Source organism: Bubalus kerabau, chromosome 16 (assembly GCF_029407905.1).
Source record: "Bubalus kerabau isolate K-KA32 ecotype Philippines breed swamp buffalo chromosome 16, PCC_UOA_SB_1v2, whole genome shotgun sequence".
NCBI lineage: Eukaryota > Metazoa > Chordata > Mammalia > Artiodactyla > Bovidae > Bubalus > Bubalus kerabau.
The window spans coordinates 18,305,049-18,326,962 of record NC_073639.1 but is presented as its reverse complement, the minus strand read 5'-3'; the positions used below and the strand labels follow the sequence as shown (position 1 = coordinate 18,326,962).

The 21,914-nt window shown below is 36.9% G+C and overlaps 1 protein-coding gene across 1 annotated transcript in view; it reads right to left on the bottom strand.

Moving 5' to 3' along the window:
- The window catches only part of LOC129630304 (FRAS1-related extracellular matrix protein 3-like), a gene marked incomplete at its 5' end in the record, with an annotated part of 104,754 nt that overhangs the window by 77,648 nt on the left and 5,192 nt on the right, over positions 1 to 21,914 (bottom strand). The window contains 2 exon segments of the mRNA XM_055550806.1: positions 19,020 to 19,107; positions 21,787 to 21,788. Of these exon segments, the coding sequence (XP_055406781.1) occupies positions 19,020 to 19,107; positions 21,787 to 21,788 (90 nt within the window).

The window sequence follows — 21,914 nt, the reverse complement described above, 5'->3', positions numbered from 1 at the left end:
AATTGGGTATAAGTAGGATTGAGTAATGTGAACAAAACCACAGGTGAAGCATAGGCAGGGCTGGAAAGTGAACGGAAAACTGCGGAACAGGATAAACACGATGTACATCCAGAGCTCATTCCATATACTGGGCTGAAGAAATGCAAAATGAGGCAGAAAATGAGCACAGAGAATAGAAGGAGAGTTAGGAAAAACATGACAGTAAGAGCCAAGAACTGGAATGCTGATGAGGTATCTGGAGCCCTAATGCTCCCTCTGCTATGCCACACTGTGTGACAGTAACTTCTGTATTTACCATCTCAAATGACTGACAAGAAGCATAAGCAAAAACAGAACGTTCTACTTGCATGTCAATGACAAAATAGTGTGATGCTTGATCACCTAATCAGTTACTCCTTACCTCTAATGTTGGCTTGAGATTTTATCAAGGGGCTGATATCATATTGCTACTGACTTTCTAGCTTTGTGCTATTGCTAGGAAATTCAACCAGGTTAAAATATCAGCTCTCTTTTACATGTTTTACAATATGTTACATGTTTTACTATATGTATAGGGTTTGATATCCATTCTGCACTTCTTCCATATATTTTGTTTCTCTGCCAGTTTCTCATCAATTTAGGCTGAGAGAAACTGTATATATGGATATACATATATTTGTTCCTATTTTTTTTATAAATCACTTTAGAAGAGCCTCAGTCATTGTCATATAGGGAGACAACCCAGCATGTCTGGGTCCTGATGAAGAAAGACAAGCAAAATGCCCAGCAGATTGATTAATTTTAAGGTTAGTCAGAATACAATCTGTGGATAATTTTTCTTTTAAAAATATTGTCTTCAATGGCTCCAATCATTCAAAACTATGGATGGGTCATAGTTTCCTGAAAGGGGAAACGGCATCATTCAGGCATTCATGCCCCTTGTCATCCCCTTACCAAAGATCTGTTTTATGTCTGTGTTGTATATAAACATCAGCCTCCAGATGTTAGCCTATAATTTTTCTTATAAATTAAATGTCTTCTGCCTTCCAGAGAAACATGTAATTTTTGAACAAAAACCAGATCAATGCATTAAGGATAATTTTTATAGTGACTTAGTTTTAGAAGGATTAGGATTTTGTGATTTTCTTATCTTTCCACATGACTCCCTTAGAATGTTCAAGTGCTAATAACTTTCATAATAATAATCATTTTACTCGATGCCATCAAGGTTTACCTTCTTTATGCATAAAATGGGGAATAATATCTATCTCATGATTTTGGAGATTAAATGACAAGGCTTCCCTGGTGGCTCAGATGGTAAAGAATCCTCCTGCAATGAAGGTGACCCAGGTTCAATCCCTGGGTTGGGAAGATTCCCTGGAGAAGGGTAATGGAAACCCACTCCAGTATTCTTGCCCGGGAAATCCTATGGACAGAGGAGCCTGGTGGGCTACAGTCCATGGGGTTGCAAAGAGTGGGACACAACTGAGCGACTAACACTTCCTTCCTTCCTTCCTAAGGTGTTTAAATGTCTAGCATGATACCCGGGACAAGAGTTGTTGCTGCTGTTTAGTTGCTGAGTCGTGTTCCACTCTGTGTGACCCCCCTGGACTACAGCCCTCCAGGCTCCTCTGTCCATGGGATTCTCCAGTCAAGACTATCTGAGTGGGTTGCCATTTCCTCATTTCCTTCTCTAGCGGGTCTTCCCGACCCAGGGACTGAGCCGGTGTCTCTTGCTTCTCCTGCATCGGCAGGTGGATTCTTTACCAGTAGTGCCACCTGGGAAGCTACATATGCATGCAGGTGGAATTTAAGACTTAATCTTGAGGTTGTAAACTTTTATTTTAAATTCATCCCTGAAGTGACTATTTAAGGGCCCACATAATGCAAGACAAAATCAGCCTTGATTCTTTCAAGCAATAAATTCTCTTTTCAAGCGATAAAATGTTTCTTAAATCAATTTGAGTGCAAATCAGGATATTTAGCAACTGGAAAATGAAAAGCAAGAGGTATGCAACAATGTGATCAAAATTACGCACTATATACACCTGACTATAGCAAGTATTGATTTACTAGTAGAGAATATTAAAAGATCCATCATTCATAGCATTTCTTTTCCTTCAAAAATGGTTTCTCCTTTCATTAATTATCTTTGAAAAGTGTGATTATTTTCTTGTGCTGAAACTTTCTTAGGTTATTGCATGCTCAAACTGGCTTTCTATTTTTGTGTGTGAAATTGCATCATTTAAAAAAATAAACTGATGAAAAATAAACTGGTGTTTTAAATTATAGGGAAAAACATTGAACAAAAATACTTTCATGCAATACTCAAAGAGACCAAAGCTATTTTTCTTTGAGGCTCCTTATTGTCGATCAGACAATACACATTTATTTATTTATAAAAAGTCTCCTTATAAATAATCCACAATTATGATCAATGTTATTTAATTTTTTTAATTTTTAAAAATTAAAAATATTTACCTGAGGTATGGTTGATATACAATATTATATGTTTCAGGTGCATGACACAGTGATTGACAATTTTTAAAAGAGCACTATTCTTTTTTAAATCACAGCTACAATTAAACATTCAACCTCTATCATTCATAAAATGATCTTTGGAATTCTTTTCATGAATTTGTGTTTATTCGTCTATCAACCAACATGTTTGCACATCAATTATATGTTTGGTACTGTCAGGGAGGCATTTCAATTCTAACACAGATCATTATCAGTGTTATATTATTTCACTTTTTGAATCAATTTGATTGGCCTGATTATCTCCTCTTCCTCTTTTCCTAGTATACATTGGCCAACATACGATTCTAAACAGTTTCCTCTTACAGGAAGATTAAAACTTCACCAGTAAGTAAAGTCTATGTACTATCTTCCAGGCTTCCAGGACTTTAAAAATTAATGGAAGACTTAATTACAGCTAGAGCTATGTATGTGTGCATGCATGTGTGCACACACACACATCTACACACAGAGAGAGTTTTTGGCTTCCTGTGAAATAGGACCATAAATGGGAACAGGAAAGAAAACTTTTGCTTTTCATCTTATACTCTTCTGTATTATTTGAATTTGTTTTATTTAAACACATATTTTTGTTTTTTTGAAATACCACAAAACCCAGAGAGTTTAGCACTAGCAGAATCAAATAGAGAACTGAGGAAGTTCTCTGGAAATCACTTCGCATTTGCCTCAATGAATGAAGAACATTTATCTCGAATCCCCACTTAATTTTCTATGTGGAAACTAAGTTTAAAGAACTCTAATTGTTATAAGGACATGGGAAAAGCAGCTATTTTTTTTTCTCAAGTGCTGGCAAGCTACATTATATAAAATAAAGCATGGGCATTGATTCAAATTAGAAGGCTTAAGAGCCATTTGTTCTTACATTATGAATAAGGTACAAGAGTGAAGCACCCAGGATGGACGTGTAATATTTTATAGAGGGTGGTGATTACACCCAGCTCCGCTATGTGACATGTAAATGGATGCGGTTCTCCTGTCTCTTTCATTGTTACTGCACATTGGTGCCTGTGGCCCCACCAACTAATGAGCTAGAAATTAATTACCAAAACTTGTTTTGATCTGCACTCAGACAAGAGGTCTGTCTTGGGGCACAATGTAACTGCAGACTTAATTCTAAATTGCAGACTCAAATCCTTGCATGTTCAATACAACATACCTTGAAAACCCTGGAGGTAGAGACTCTTCCAGGGTCAGCCCTGGCAGAGCCAGATAAGCAAGAACTACCACCTGTCTACAATTCCAGAGGTTTCTTGGTGCCTCTAACGGCAAAAATGCCTTTATTTTTTTTTTCCCTTGCTCATACTTTTTTTTAACTTCTAAAGATTAGAAGTAAATTTAACTATTAAATTTGGAATAAACAGCTCTCCTATTTTCTGCCCCAGTTTCACATCTGTCTGGGCATGTTTGTATGAAATAGCCTTCTAATGTCTGAATCAAGTATAACATTTAAGAAAATGTGAGACTGTTTTAGACATTCAAATAGCTAGATTAAATCAGCATTTTCACTGCTAAGTAAAAATATACATTTGTATTTGAATGTAAGTTAAGATAAAGTTCATAGTAGAATTAAAACCAAAAAAGAAAAAAATGCCTTTTACTTGATAACCAGTTAATTAAGCAAAATACAGCCATAAAATGAAATATTATATAACTGTTTAAAAAGAATAAGGCTGTTAAGATAGATCTATTTGTTCTAGTTCATAATTGATAAGAACATATATCATATATAATATACATATATTTTAAGTTAAAGCAGGCCAGGCTTAGAACTGAGAATAGAAAACAATCTCTTTAAATAAAAAGGATATTCTGCTATGAATAATTTTCTTTTTGTAAGGAAATATAATGAACAGTTCCTCTTTGGGGAAAGGGACTAGGTATCAATACAGTTTAATTATTATTCTTCTTTTTAAAAATTTTATTAAAATATAAAAATATTTTTGGCTTGTGGGGGATCTTAGTTCTGTGACTGGGGATTGAACTCACACCTTTGGCAGTGAAAGCTTAGAGTCTTAACCATTGGACTACCAGGGAATACCCTATTAATTATTATTCTTTAACCATGTACATGCATTTATTTAAAAACAATATTGATAAGACATCTGAGGAATTATAAGCACTTACATGTTTTTAGATTAGGTATGCTATAAATGCTTATGCGTTCATGTATTTTAATGCAAAATTTTAGACTTAAAGCTTTCAGTTGTATGTATAATTAACAATGCTAAAAACAAGGCTGTGGTAGTGTGTCATTAAGGTTTTTAACAACATGTTCTTTATCATTCTCCCATTCACTGAATGGGTTCCCCAATATGACTCAATCCTGGGTATTCTAAAAAGGTGTTGCCACTTCTAAAATGATTAATTTGTAGGAGAAACAAACCAAAAAATTACCAGCAGCAACAGTCAGACTCCAGCCCTGGCCTCCATAACAGAAAAAGGAAGTGAGGCTGAGGGGGCACTCTGAAGAGCTTTTGAGGTGATCTAAAGATGAATAAGAAGTACCTTTTCTATCTTTCTATAGAGAATCAATGGTTTCTAACCTATAAGGTAAAAGAATCTAAAACATATACATATATATGTAAGTAAGTAAGTGTTAGTCACTCAGTCGTGCCCGACTCTTTGTGACCCCATGGAATGCAGCCCACCAGGCTCCTCCATCCATGAGATTTTTCCAGGCAAGGATACTGGAGTGGGTTGCCATTTCCTTCTCCAGGGGATCTTCCCAACCCAGGGATCAAACCAGGGTTTCCTGTACTGCAGGAAGATTCTTTACCAATTGAGCTACAAGAGAAGCCATATATAAAAATATATATATATTTAAAGTATATTTTATATATAAAATATATATATATTTAAAATATATTTTAATGAATTATTTTCCTGTACTCCTAAAACTAATACATTGTAAATCAACTACAATAAAAAATCAATGGTTTCAGTATAAAACAAAAATGAATAAAATCTAATTGAATCACGAATGACACAAAGAGAAGTTATTTAGCATATAGTCTGATAACTGACACAAAATTATATTTACACCAAATCAGCAAACTTGGCTCTGTGTGGCTGTATATTTCACAGCTCTGAACAGATTCTTCCAGCAATTGGCTCTGCTGAACATGGAAACACTGGTGGTGAGCTCCCTCTGCCCCTCTAGCTGTCTTCTCTGTTCCTCCTGCTCCTGCCTTGCTTCTAGGTCACCCAAGGGCTGGCAACTCATTTTTGGCCACTTTTTGCAAAGGAATTAAAGAAACAGCCAGGAAGGACTCATGAAGGAAAGAGTCAGCAAACCTAACAGTTGATTACTTTCTGCCTGCGAAGCATCTGCCCTGATTCTCTTTTGTTTAAATTTTTGAATTCTTTGCATTATTAAGTGGGACATTTTTGAATCACTTATCAGCCAGTACCACATGGTCAGCCACTCAAATCTGTATTATTGAACCAGATGGTTCTGGTGTATTCAAGAGTGCATTTTTCTAAAATGGAAACTGAATTTTTCAGATAATAATCATGGTCATTGAAAAAGCATTTACCCTGGAAAATGTAAGGAAAAATCAAAAGAAAATAAAAACAACTTACAATCCATCATTACCATTGTAAACCATTTTAACATCTTCTATCTATGTTTTAGACATTTTCATGGTTATGTAGTATATAAATGTATTTTATATGAAAATGTAACATCCTTTATGACTTTACACTATTTTCCTCTGGGGTTTCTTCATTTAATGATAAATATAGATTTATTATGACATCATCTTGAAGGTCTGCAAAATGTTTTTTTGTCTTACTGCAGTTCTGACTTCTGCTATGTGTATTATAAGTAGCTGTAGACATGCATTGGGCTTCCCTGGTAGCTCAGATGGTAAAGCATCTGCCTACAATGCGGGAGACCCGGGTTCAATCCCTGGGTCATATCCCGTTGTTACATTGCCTTTTGAATTCTCATGGATTTGAGTTCTTTATCTGCTTATTTTAACCTATATCTTCTGCATTCTGTAACTTTTTCTGCTTTTAACTCCTACTCACTTTTTCCTGCTGCTTTTATTTAAAATAAAATTACACTTGTTTGGGAAATAAGAGTAAACAGACTCTAAGTAAAGGCTTCTTTGAATCAGGTGTGAAAATTTCAGGCCAAAGATTTTGATAATTTGACTACTCAGTGACATTTCTGCCTTGCTTTCAAATTTTTCAGTGGATTTTAGAGAGGTTAAAGTTGTAAATAATTGTGATATTACCTTAATTGCATGTTAGACAGATATACTGGATTTATGATTAGTTCTATTATTGTTCCCCAAAGCCCTTTTTATCTGTTATTATGTATTTTATTTCCACACTTGCTTGAAAAAGTCAGCTCATTGAAACAGAAAATTAGTACTCACATGAACCATGAGACAAGTATCAGGTCAAATTCAAATATTAAAACGCATAGTGTTGATCAAATTGGCTTTAAATACTGAATAATTTAAGAGAAAATGAAATAATCTGTTTTTGGTCTTATGAACACAATTAAATATTCACAGTATATCCTCAAACTAAAATTGCCTCACTGCCATATAGCTATTCAGTTTGACTTATTTGGAAGAAATGACCTGGTTCCTTTAATGGTTTCTTTCTCTGAATCCTTTAACTCCTCAAGCTCATTTCCTCATCTTAAAATTTGAAATAACAATTCCATCTCACAGGCTGTGGTGAGGATCAAATGGAATAACATTTGTGAAACACTCTGTAGAAATATTATTGTTGTGGTTTAGTAACTAAGTTGTGTCCAGCTCTTTTGTGACCCCATGGTCTGTAGCCTGCCAGGCTCCTCTGTCCATGGGGTTTTCCATGCAAGAATACTGGAGTGGGTTGCCATTTCCTTCTCCAGGGAATCTTCCTGACCCATGGATCAAACCTGCATCTTCTGCTTGGAGGACAAATTCTTTACCACTGAGCTGCCTGGGAAGTGTAGAAATATTAAGTCATATATAAATTTAAGGTAATATTATTCTATGGTAAGTGGAAAAGACCATTCATCATTATGTATAGCAGAGTTATGCAAAACTTCAACATAAATCTGTGAATATAATAACTTCAGGAGAGGATGATAAATGAACTTGACACTTTGCTTAATTAGCACAGTTCAGAGCTTTAGAAATCTAAAATGTGTTTCCCATTTACCAGTGGCTTTCAGGATAACCTTGAACATAACGAAATTTCCCATCAATGTTGCAAAGTAGATGGTGATTTTATACTGAAATAATTTTAGGCTGGATAATTCAAAACTTCAGAAATTGATGGAATCTACAAGTTAGGTACATTGTAAAAATTTTTTTGTTTGACTTCCCAGTTTATCTGTGTACGCAAGTATAGTTATGTTCATAAATACGTGAAAGGAAAGAAAAAAATAAAATTCAAATTTATTAGGGAATAATAATACTAGGCCTTATATTATTTTTGGAGCAGAGCGGAAGGGGAAAGGCACAACTGAGAGGGAAAACAAGGTGAGAACAGGCATGATATTCCCATGTAAAGCAGCTTAGCGTGTAGTGGAAAAGACAAGAATGATGGATTTAAGTTACTTCCTCTTTTGCCTTGGCCCCTTAGCGAACTTCCAAATATGAAATCAGTTTAGAAGTGGGCAAAGAGATAAAAAACCAAGTTTTGCAGGCAGCACCCCAATAAAGAAATTTACCCTAATAGCATAAAATTTGACCTTCTATAATCAAGTGATCTAATTATAGATTTCTAGGAATAAATGATTAAAATTCTCTTTATCTAGAAGAGAAATACAAAATTTGTATTTCTAAAGATAATCTTAAAGATAATAATATTTATTGAGTGCTTGCTATGTGCCAGGGGTTCTTAAGTGCCTGATGTGTGTTGATTCCCTGAATGCTTGTGGTAGGCAGAATAACGATCCTCTAAAGATGCCTGGGCTTCCCAGGTGGCGCTAGTGGCAAAGAACCCACCTGCCAATGTAGGAGACACGAGATGTGGGTTCCATCCCTGGGTTGGGAAGATTCCCTGGAGGAGGGCATGGCAACCCACTCCAGTATTCTTGCCTGGTGAATCACATGGACAGTGGAGCCTGGCGGGTTACTGTCCATAGGGTCAAAAAATGTCAGACGCAACTGAAACACCTTAGCACAATAATGTCCATAGCTTAATCTCTGGACTCTGTGAATAAGTTATACTACATGGCAACAAGAACTTTGAGGATATGATTAAATTCAGAATTTTGAGATGAGGGAAAGTCGGCCGAATTACACAAGTGGAATCAATGTAAATCACAAGCGTTCTTGTAAGTGAAAGAGCGAGGCAGAAAGTCACTGTGAAGCACCTTGAGAAAGACCCAGCTGCTTCCAGCTTCAAAGTTGGAGGAAGAGAAAAGCCTTTAGAAGCTAGAAAGGGCAAGGAAATGGATTCTCCCCTAGAATCTCCATAAAGAAATACATCTTTATCCAAACCTTGATTTTAGCCCAGTAAAAGCCATGTTAGATTTCTGACCTGCTGAACTATAAGATGATAAATTTGCATTGCTTTAAGCCACTAATTTTATGATAATTTGTTATAGGAGCAATAGGAAACAAATAATATCCTCATAGTTATTGTTGGGAGGCACAGTGCAAAATAGCCTTGAAGGAGAAGGTCCGTGGGAAAATGGCGAAGGGCCAGAAGTACCCAGGCATTATGTACTGATTGCTGAAGAACATTTCCTGCCTCTGGCTATGCTCAGTGCCAAGATTTAACAATTAAACATTAAAGACGTTGCTTGAGAAAATGGGTCATAGATAAACACATGGGTCGTTAAGAATGCGCTGTTCCTTGAAGTATCTTTTACTGATTATATCCTAGCCTTGTACGTGCTCTGCTGCCCGTATGCTCTAAGCTCTTTGTTCCTTGCTCCTATAAAAAGGCTTGACTACAGAAATAAACTTGTCAGTCCTTGCAGAGACTGTCCAAGTGTTGTTCTTTCAGGTTCACCATTTCCAAGTCCCAGGGAAAAATCCCCACAAGTGGCGCCCGAAACAGGGACTTGATAGGAAGACTGAACAAAGTGGCGAGCCCTGCAGAAAGAGGTAAGCAGGATGGGACAACATAGCAGTAAGATTCCTTTCATTTCTATAATGCATCACTTTCTGAAACAAAATGGTATTGATATTTCAAGAGATCAGTTGAACGACTGCTATCATATTTTACTGGAACATAATCTGTGGTTCCCAGAGGAGGGGACACTCAATCTAGACATATAGAAAAGGGTAAGAATAATGTTTTGTGAGCATATCAGCAAGGGTTACATGGTCACTCATATGGGCTGTCATAGAACAAATTGAAGGGCATAATGTTGATTTGGAAGTAGAGACTGTTCAGTCTTTATATGAATATGAACTTAAGGAACAAGATATGCAAGGTGCTTTGAAATATTAGAATGTTATGCTCAATCAGACACAATCCTTGGAAAAACAGCTTGGAGACATATGTATACAGATCAGATCAGATCAAATCAGTGGCTCAGGATGTGTCAAAATTGAAGCCACTTAGAACGGAGGTCATTTCATTCAGCGAACAGCCCAAATCTGAAGTTTTTCCTTCTGCTCCGCCTGTAACAGCAGTTGCTAACTTTGCTCATACTAATAATTTCACTCCTCCTCGGGAGATGCCTGCTTGCGCTTTCGCTTTCCCAATACAGTTTAATCAGCCTGCCCAAGGCCAGAATGCTTGGGCTGGTTTAGATTTTGGTATGTTGTCTAGCTTTAAGAAAGCATGCACTCTATATGGACTTACTACTCCTTACTGTGTAGAATTCCTCAGAGGATGGGCTGATCATTGGATGCCATATGATTTTTTTCAAATAACAAAGATGGTTCTAAATCCTCAACAATTACTTCAGTGGCAAATATGGGTTAATGATGAGGCCCAACAAATGATGATTGATCAGCAATCTCATGGTAACCTTGCAAATTTAACCTATGATATACTTACTGGAATGAGAACCATGGCCGATATGACTGCGCAATTAGCTAATCTTACCCCTCAAATGTATTTCATTAAAGAAATTTCTTGCAGAGCATGGGCAAAGGTTGATAATGTTAACTCTGATGGTTCATTTGTCAAGATTACTCAAGGACATGAAGAAGAATATTCCCAATTTATAGAAAAATTAAAGGATGCCATCGAAAAATCTATCAGAGATGAAACCTTACAAAATAATTTTTTAAAACAACTTGTCTTTGAAAATGCTAATGAGGAATGTCAATCCGTGCTTAGACCAATTCGAGAAACCGGTTCTCTTATGGAGTATTTGAAAGCTTATAGAGATATCAGATCTATGTCCCATAGAGCAAAATTAGCGACACTAGAAACTTTTAATGTGCAAAAGGCTTCCAATGCTAAATGTTTTAACTGCGAGAAGGCCAACCATATGAAAAAACAATGCCACATGCTAATGCAGACAGCTAAATATAATAATACTTCTAAAAAAAAAAAAGACCCCCAAGAGTTTGCCAAAATGTAAAAGGGGATTCCATTGGTTGAATAAATGTCATTCCAAATTCGATAAGGATGGCAATGCATTGACACAAGAGGCACAACAAAAACAAGGAGACTAATAAAGGGGCTATCCTCTAGCCCCACTACAAAAGGAGGACCCAACATTATGACACCGCAAGCAGCTACATCTAAGAGTGTTTGCATTGATATACCTAGTCCTTATGATATGGAATTAATAGAATTATACAATCCTCATAAAATCCCCACTGGTATTATGGTCCGATCCCACCTGGAACAGTTAGACTACTTTTGGGACATAATAGCTGTACAATGAAAGGTTTAGTAGTATTGACTGGAGTTGTGGATGAAGATCATGAAGGAGAGATACATGTCATGATGGATGTCATAAAATTAGGAAATGTATATTTACAAAAAGGGGAACGCTTTGCACAATTATTACTTTTGCCATATGTCAAACCAATGAAGGCATCTGACAAAATTAGGCAGGGAGGTTTTGATAGCACCAATCTTACTGCTGCACTATCTACCTTATTAAGGGAACATCAAAAACCTATGCTTACTCTAAAGATACAAAGAAAAAATTTCACAGATATGTTGGATACAGGAGCCAACATTTCCATTATCAGAACTGAAGAATGACCCCTTGAATGGGGTAAGACTATGACTCCTTCCAGACTATTGGAAATAAATAAGGCTAATGCTACAAAACTTTCGTCAATACATTCTATTTACAAGCTTATGGTCCTAATCAAATTGTAGCTTATATCAAACCATATATTACCAATATCCCTATTAATTTATGGGGAAGGGATTTTCTTGAACAAACAAAAGCCACAATCTCTCTAAATGAGCCCTTTTAGTGGGGGCCATTGAGTTAACACTATTGCCTCTCGACTGGGAATCTAATGCCCCAATATGAACACCTCAATGGCCCCTAACTAAAGAAAAGTTGACAACTCTCACACAACTAATAGATGAGCAATTACAAAAGAATCATATAGAGCCTTCATTTTCCCCATAGAACTCTCTCATTTTTATAATAAAAAAGAAATCAGAAAAATGGCAAATATTGATAGATCTAAGAAATGTTAATAAAACTATAATTCCCATGGGGCCATTACAACCTGGATTGCCCTCCCCTTCCATGGTACCAAAAGGCTAATCTATAATTATTATTGATTTACAAGACTGCTCTTTTACTATACCCTTGCATCCTAAAGATAGAAAACGTTTTGCTTTTTCAGTTCCTTCTATAAATCACATGACTCCTGTTAAAAGATTTCAATGGAAGTTTTTACCTCAGGGAATGATGAACTCTCCTACCATTTGCCAATATCTCATATCTGTTTTATTACAACCTGTTAGAGATAAATATCCTACTGCTTTCATAATTCATTATATGGATGATATGCTCCTCTCCATGGAATCTGAACTTTGTTTACAACAGTTATATGACGAAGTCACTACCACTCTTCAAAATCCTGGCCTACTTGTTGCACCAGATAAAATTCAATTGAAAGCACCCTTTAATTACTTGGGACATGTTATGGAAGAGTCTAAGATAAAACCTCAAAAAACTCAAATCTCTGTGCATTCTCTACACACATTAAATGATTTTCAAAAATTGATAGGAGATATTAATTGGCTTTGGCCATCTATTGGCATTCCCACCTATGCATTACAAAATTTATTTAAAATTTTAGAGGGACCTCCTGATCCTAATAGTCCTAGACAGCTAACAAAAGAAGCGAAAGAAGTAAAATTTGTTGAAAAACACATTCAACAATCTTTCTCAACTCGGCTGGACCATGCCCAACCAGTCTATTTATATATATTTCCCACCAAACATTCACCTACTGCAATCATAGCTCAAAACAACCTGATAGAATGGGTATATCTACATACTAAACAATCAAAAAAAATCATATCATACATTGAGAAAATAGGGCAACTAATTGTATCAGGAGGGAACCATATACAAACCTTAACTGGATTTGATCCATATGCAATACATGTTCCCTTGACAAAAAAGGAACTACAAATTGCCTTACAGTATAACATAACCATGCAAATAGCATTAAGTGATTTTAAGAATGTTATCTCATTCCATTTGTCAAAAGGAAAATTATGGAACTTCCTACAATTCACTGAATTTATAGTAACTAATATTATTGCCTCCCAGCCTATTTCAAATGCACCTACCTATTTCATTGATGGCAACAGGAAAGGCATAGCTGGGATCGTTGGCCCTGATATCAAAGAGAAATTACCTACTACCTATTCTTCAGTACAAAGAGTTGAATTATATGCTTTATATGCTCTTTTGTCTCTTCAACCATTATCCTTCAATGTGTATACTGATTCCAAATACCTTGCTTCCCTTTTCCCCGATTTTGTTACCGCCTTTTATACAACCTAGATGAAGAATTATATATTCTCTTTTCAAGGACTCAAGCCTTAATTCGATCACGTACGGAACCTTTCTTCATTGCACATATACGTGCTCATTCAGGTTTGCCTGGCCCCCTGGCAGCAAGAAATGATGCTGTTGATAGGTTCATAGCTCCTGTCTTTACATCTGCTATGGATGAACATGCTAATCTTCATACCAATGCTAAAAGATTGCACTCTAAATACCATATTCCCCTCACTGAAGTGAGACACATCATTAAATCCTGTGACGTCTGCGCTCCTCTGCACTTATGTACCACAGTTTCAAGAGTTAATCCTCATGGGCAACAGCCTAACTCCCTTTGACTTCACTCATTGCTCCTTGGGAAAGTTTTCTTTGCTTTTTGTCTCAGTTGACACATTTTCAGGTTTTATATGGGCAATGCCTATCTCTTCAGGATCCAGTAAACACGCCATTTCCGCACTTTTACTCACCTTCCCTGTTATGGGAATACCTTCGGTCTTAAAAACAGATAATGGGCCTACATTTACCTCTCACTCATTTCATTCATTTCTAATGGAATGGAATATAACACACATCACGGGGATACCCTACAATCCCCAGGGTCAAGCAATTATCGAAAGAGCCCATCATACTCTTAAAACTCGTTTATTAAAACAGAAAGGGGGAATATTATGGAATACATAATATATATCTTATGTATATAAGATACACTTCTTATCCTATGAACCCTCAATTGTTATTATCTTTAACTCTTTATTCCTTAAATTTTTTAAATTTACCAAAAGATAGTTCTGATACTCGTGCAGACAGACATTTTGCAGAGGAAAACAGTAAGAAACTGCTAGAAGCCAACACACCCAATATGGTATAAACAGTTTAATCAATGGTTGCCAGGAATCTTACGACTCCTAGGCAGAGGTTACGGTCTTGTCATTGCAGATGGAGAAGAAATCTGGGTTCCACTTCGCCATGTCTGTTACCGAGAAGGACCTCGAGACCAGACTCCCCCGACAGGTGACGCAGCTGATGCAAAGGGTCTCGTCAATGACCATAGAGAAGCTGAAGAGAAAATGTCGATGTCTGAACCCCTACCGTAGGACCTGAGCAATGGCATGTGTGGAAGATTCCTGCTGCATTGGAGTGCTTTGCCAATGTGTATGGGACTGCAAAAGCCTTAAAAACCTCAAAACTATACCTTTTTATATGATAGTACAGGTTATACCCAATCTTGTGAGCACCTCCCGTACATGTTTATTGTAGGTAACTTTGGTATAGATCTTTCTGCTAAGATTGTTAACTGTACAGCATGTGCCTTGTATACATGTTTAAAACATACTATTTCATATCATTATGTCAACATTGTAATAGTTAAGCAAAGATCTGATTTGTGGCTTCCTGTTAACCTAACAGAACCATGGACTGACTCTGTATTTCTCTCAGTTTTGCTCAAATATGGCTTAAGGAGGTTAAAGCCCATAATAGGATAGATTATTGCTGGCATTCTTAGTCTAATATCTATTGTTACAGTAGGAACCCTATCTGGTATGGCACTACACAATTCTATACAGATGTCTCTACTCAAGACTCCGTGCCTCCTATGACGGAGTCCAACTAGCAGCTGCCATGCTTAAACTAAAAACAAAAGGAGGATATGTTGGGAGACACAGTGCAAAATAGCCTTGAAGGAGAAGGTCCGTGGGAAAATGGCGAAGGGCCAGAAGTACCCAGGCATCATGTACTGATTGCTGAAGAACATTTCCTGCCTTTGGCTATGCTCAGCGCCAAGATTTAACAATTAAACATTAAAGACGTTGCTTGAGAAAATGGGTCATGGATAAACACATGGGTCGTTAAGAATGCGCTGTTCCTTGAAGTATCTTTTACTGATTATATCTTAGCCTTGTACGTGTTCTGCTGCCTGTATGCTCTAAGCTCTTTGTTCCTTGCTCCTATAAAAAGGCTTGACTACAGAAATAAACTTGTCAGTCCTTGCAGAGACTGTCCAAGTGTTGTTCTTTCAGGTTTGCCGTTTCCAAGTCCTGGGGAAAAATCCCCACAGTTATCCTATGAGGCAATTGCTATAATTATCTCTGGTTCACAGATGAGGAAACCAAAGCAGAGTTTCTCAAAGATACACAGCCATTAAGCAGTGAAGCTGGGATTTGAATCCAGGTAGCCTGGTTTCAGAGCCTATGAGCTGGAAGCCTTCCTGTTTTCCTGCCTTTAGTCTTGGGGTTTCAATAAATTGCAACTCTAGAGTCATCTTGCCAGTACTTCCACCTGTAAGACCCTGGTGCAAGGTCGTACATGGACAGGCCTACTGCATAGTCCTGGAGGCAAGGCGCAATCTTCTAATGGCTCCAACGTTGGTGCCGCAAATAACAACAACAAAGTCTGTTTCCAGCCCAGTAGTGAAAAATACATCCCTGGAAGAGTGTCCACCCCAAATTCCTTAAATAACCGGAAGCAGTACACTCTGCCAGTGCTATATGTCATTAGGAAAGACGATTATCAATAGATCACATTGTGTTCGCTGTAGCACTATTTACAATAGCCAAGAAAGCAACGTAAATGTCCATCAACATAGGAATGGATAAAGAAGATATAGTGTATTTATACAATGGAGTACTACTCAGCTATAAAAATGAATTAAATAATGCCATTTGCGGCAACATATATGGACATAGAGTTTGTCATACTAAGTGAAGTAAGTCTTAAAGAGAAAGACAAATACCATATGATATAATTTTTAGGTGGAATCTAAAATATGACTCAAATGAACCTATCCACAAAGCAGAAACAGACTCACAGACATAGAAAACAAACTTATGGTTACCAAAGGGGAAGCAAGGGAGGAATAAAAGAGGAACTTTGGATTAACAGGTATACAGCACTACATATAAAAAAGATAAACAACAAGAACCTTCTGTATAGCACAGAGAACTATACTCAATATCCTGGGATAAACCATAATGGAAAAAAATAAAAAAGGATATACATATGTGTGTGTGTGTATATGTATATATATATATATATAAAACTGGATCACTTTGCTGTACAGTAGAAATTAATACAGCCTTATAAATCAATTATACTTCAATAAAATAGAACAAACAAACAAAAAATAGACCACAGTGCAAGTTTCATTAAACATTCCATTTGGGAAATACCTTAAGTGGGGAAATTTTAAAAAGAAAAAAAAGATTAAGTTGGCTATTGTAAAGATAGACATTCATAAAATTTGAAAATAGCAAATACAAAAAAGTTTAGAGTGAGTCTTTCATCAGAATTTGTAAGCTATTCCAAGAATGCTCCACATAGGTAGACATGGATTTTAGCTCTGTGTATAGTACTTAGAAAACAATTAAAAGCATCCACTGAATTAAATGAATATTAAGCAAATAAATATTAAAAAATATTTAATTAGCTTATGGACACGCACACGTTTCAAGATCCAACTATGAGCAAGCATGTCCTCAAATGTTTGGCCATTCTGACCACTTGAATTTATAAGGTGCTTCTTTGCCAGGTTAGGCAGTGCTGTCTGCCCTGTTCTCTGACTTCTGCTCATGACTTCAGTTTCCCAAAACAAAGGCAGCATAGCATTAGTGGTTAAAAGCCCTGGCTTTGGAATCTGTGCGATCTGGGTTTAATTCCAGTTCACCTGCTTATTACCCAGATGACTTCAGGCAAGTTATTCAGCCTCAGTGTCTTCATGTAAAAATTGGCCTAGTAACATTTGCTCTTTATCTTGCAGTGACTGGCCCACAAAAGCACTCAACAATGGTAGCTATATAAAATTCACATTATTACCATCACTGATTGACTCTTGTCTCCGATGTTGCCCAGAAAGCACAGTGTCCAAGTTAGATGTACATCTTTTTATATCATCCTCAAAAACAGGAAAAAAAATCATAAACCATCTGAATCTTACAAGTGTTTTACTTTAGTGAATCAGTTGAGAAGGCTTAAATTCATCCTCATCTTTGTAGTAATTTTGAATTTTGAGAACTTAGGGAAAGAAGGAAAGATCTGTTAAACTCTAAGTGAAAAGATGGAGAGGAGGGATCGGTGGTTGCCACTGTAGTCAGTCTCATCTGAAACAGGAAGGTAACTAACTCTTATTATGCATCTGCTGTGAGCCAAGTATGGCCTTCCCAGGTGGCTCAGTGCTAAAGAATCCGCCTGACAAGAAGGAGATAGAAGTTCAGTCCCTGGGTTGAGAAGATCCCTTGGAGAAGGAAATGGCAACCCACTCCACTGTCTTTGCCTGGGAAATCCCATGGACAGAGGAGTCTGGTGGGCTATGGTCCATGGGGTTGCAAAGAGTTGGACATGACTTAGCGACTAAACAACAACAACGTGAGTCAAATGCTTTACATACATTATCTCGTGACCCTTTGGACGAGGTATGAAGACCATCATTTTAGAGATGAGGGAAATGAATCGCAGAAAGGACAAGGTAACCTGTTCAAGGTCACAGGGGGCCAACTGGGATTCAAACTCGGTATACCACATTGCCTCTCATTGAAGACTGTTTTTCAGTAAATACAGTCCTGACTGATTGCACATAATTCAGGCAGAAAATTCATGTTATTTACTGAGAATGAGTAATGATTTATACTGAAAAAGGTTATAGAGTGGCAAGTGGTACATGGACATAATTTCTGCAATTATCCTGTCTTACTGCAAAATGATTGCTCTTGACCACATAATCAGTACATCCCTGGCTGAGTAAAGAAAGTGCCTTCTGTTAACTAGTTGCTGCCCAGTATGCTACTTAGAAGACAGAGTACATGCACAGAGGTGCAGCACAAATAGGCATGTTTTTAAATGAAAGCTTTCCTGTGGGCCAGTCATTCACCCCATCTAGGAATATTACACTTCTAAGATCAAGGAGTCACTAAGATTCAGTACTGGGGCTAAAATGCCTAACAACATCTAATGATCAATTTTTAGATTTATTTATTTTCATTTTTTCTTTTATTTTATTTAGTGGAGTATAGTTGCTTTACAGTATTGTGTTAGTTTCTGCTGTACAGCAAAGTGAATCAGCTATACATATACATATATCTGCTCCCTCTTTAATCTCCTTCTCACCCCCACCCCCATCCTACTCATCTGGGTCATCATAGAGTGTGTAGCTGAGCTCCCCGTGCTATGCAGCAGCTTCCTACCAGCTCTCTATTTTACACATGGTAGTGCATATACGTCAATGCTAGTCTTTCAATTCATCCCAACCTCCCCTTCTGTAGATTTGTTTTAGTTTTAGAGTAAGACAAACTACCAGCTACATTCTCAGATCCTCTTGAAGAGGAAATTTACTTGCCTATAGGATGTCACACATAACCTTGGTCAGGTAAAATACTTCATATTAATTATCGAAAATTTTCATTGCTTTCCCTTCCTAAAAAGTGATTTGTCAAGGATGCTTTGGCAGAAGACTACAAATAAAACCCAAAGAATTCATTTGGTGATATTATGACATTACTGATTGTGATTACCATGTACGTGATTTAATTCTTTTCCATCTCATACTGACTTTAGTTAACCAAGACTGCCAGGTATGGTCTCAATACTGACTTACCATTGTCTTCAGCCGAGAAGTAGAAGATGTCTTTAGCTGCCTTGCTGCCTTCATTCAAGATGTAGTAGATCCTCATCTCATCAATCAGCTAGCAAAAGAGCAAGCATCATACACATAACGTGTTGGCACAGAGAAAATGAATATGATAAGAATGTCAGTGTTTTTTATAGGGCATGAAAATACTACAATTAGTAAATTTAAAAATGATTAAATGAACACAAATCTAACTTTTAAAAAAATAATGAGGTTTATAAGAATTTAACTTTTTCTTAAAGTTGCAATAGCAAAAAAGTGGAACCTTATAATTTAAAATTCTGTAACTATGCTACTCTGTGTATGATCTCTGGGATGACGAGGTGGGCATCCAAGAAGGACGCCCAGGTTCTACCTATGCACACTTCACAATACCATGGTCCTCTACAGACAGCTTAATCCAGCTGGTGTTAGGTCTTCTATCCAAGGTTGAAAACACTCGGATACTCACAACTATTTGTTGAAAGGAATTTAAACAAGAATAACTATTGCATCCTCAGTAAAAAGGAAGTAAGAATAAAATCATGATGTTTTTCTATTGCCCATTCTCTTGGATATTTGAGAATGTGTCAGTTGGGTCTATAATTGTGTTTTTTGTATTGCTAATGCTAGTATTTTCAAGACAATTTGCATTTTCGGGTACTATTTTGCAAGAACGATTTTTATAGAACATAATATGATTTCACTTGGTTTAGAAGCAATTCTGAAAATGTAAAGAAACTGTTTTTTAAACAACCTTCTTTAGTTTTACTCTAAATTTGCATCCAGCTTTATGTGTATCGGATGTGTAAAATTCCATGTATCTCTTCACATCTCATGCATAGAGCTACATGAAAAAGTTTTATGACCATGTGAAGAGCAGTCAAAGGTACCAGTATCATCATGTGGGAAGCCAGCGGGACCTGCCTTTAGCTCACTATTAGTAATAAGAACAAATATAAAAGAAAAATGATCATTAAAACATATACTTCCATAGTCAGGCAAACTTCTGTGCATGCATGTGTGTTAAGTTACTCAGTCCTGTCAAGCCTCTTTGCTATGGACTATAGCCTGTCAAGCCTCTCTGTCCATGGGATTTCCCAGGCAGAATACTGGGTTGCCATTTCCTTCTCCCTAGGATTTTCATTACCCAGGGATCAAACCCATGTCTCTTGTGTCTCCTGCATTGCAAGTGGCCCTAGGCAAACTTAGTTCTATGCATTTTCTAGATACAGAAATTGAATTTGAATAGTACAATAAAATGTGCAGTGTAATTTTTTTTTTTTTAAATTTTATTTTATTTTTAAACTTTACATAACTGTATTAGATTTGCCAAATATCAAAATGAATCCACCACAGGTATACATGTGTTCCCCATCCTGAACCCTCTTCCCTCCTCCCTCCCCATTCCATCCCTCTGGGTCGTCCCAGTGCACCAGCCCCAAGCATCCAGTATCGTGCATCGAACCTGGACTGGCAACTCATTTCATACATGATATTTTACATGTTTCAATGCCATTCTCCCAAATCTTCCCACCCTCTCCCTCTCCCACAGAGTCCATAAGACTGTTCTATACATCAGTGTCTCTTTTGCTGTCTCGTACACAGGGTTATTGTTACCATCTTTCTAAATTCCATATATATGCGTTAGTATACTGTATTGGTGTTTTTCTTTCTGGCTTACTTCACTCTGTATAATAGGCTCCAGTTTCATCCACCTCATTAGAACTGATTCAAATGTATTCTTTTTAATGGCTGAATAATACTCCATTGTGTATATGCACCACAGCTTTCTTATCCATTCATCTGCTGATGGACATCTAGGTTGCTTCCATGTCCTGGCTATTATAAACAGTGCTGCGATGAACATTGGGGTACTCGTGTCTCTTTCCCTTCTGGTTTTCTCAGTGTGTATGCCCAGCAGTGGGATTGCTGGATCATAAGGCATGTCTATTTCCAGTTTTTTAAGGAATCTCCACACTGTTCTCCATAGTGGCTGTACTAGTTTGCATTCCCACCAACAGTGTAAGAGGGTTCCCTTTTCTCCACACCCTCTCCAGCATTTATTACTTGTAGACTTTTGGATCGCAGCCATTCTGACTGGTGTGAAATGGTACCTCATAGTGGTTTTGATTTGCATTTCTCTGATAATGAGTGATGTTGAGCATCTTTTCATGTGTTTGTTAGCCATCTGTATGTCTTCTTTGGAGAAATGTCTATTTAGTTCTTTGGCCCATTTTTTGATTGGGTCATTTATTTTTCTGGAGTTGAGCTGTAGGAGTTGCTTGTATATTCTCGAGATTAGTTGTTTGTCAGTTGCTTCATTTGCTATTATCTTCTCCCATTCTGAAGGTTGTCTTTTCACCTTGCTAATAGTTTCCTTTGATGTGCAGAAGCTTTTAAGGTTAATTAGGTCCCATTTGTTTATTTTTGCTTTTATTTCCAATATTCTGGGAGGTGGGTCATAGAGGATCCTGCTGTGATGTATGTCAGAGAGTGTTTTGCCTATGTTCTCCTCCAAGACACCAAACCACTATCTTCAGAAATCCAGACTTACTGGTAAACTATGCAAGTGATTCCTAGGTATGTCATTCTTACTTAAAATTCAAACTTAAACTGATCTTTTCAAAATCATTGTAATCTTATAATATTTCAGAAGCAGAAGCTGTCCACCTATATTTGGCAGTTTTAATGTGTAACTACAAACCTGATTGAATGTCTGAGAGTTCCAGTTTAAAGAGCAGGCTGATGAAACAGCTGATAATGGATTTGTTGCCTTTGTTTGTTAATTTCTCATTCCATTGTATTTCATTAGAATTAGAAGCTTTCTGCTAAAGGACTGAGGTCAGGACAATTTCATGCAGAGCTGGGAGATCTTATCTA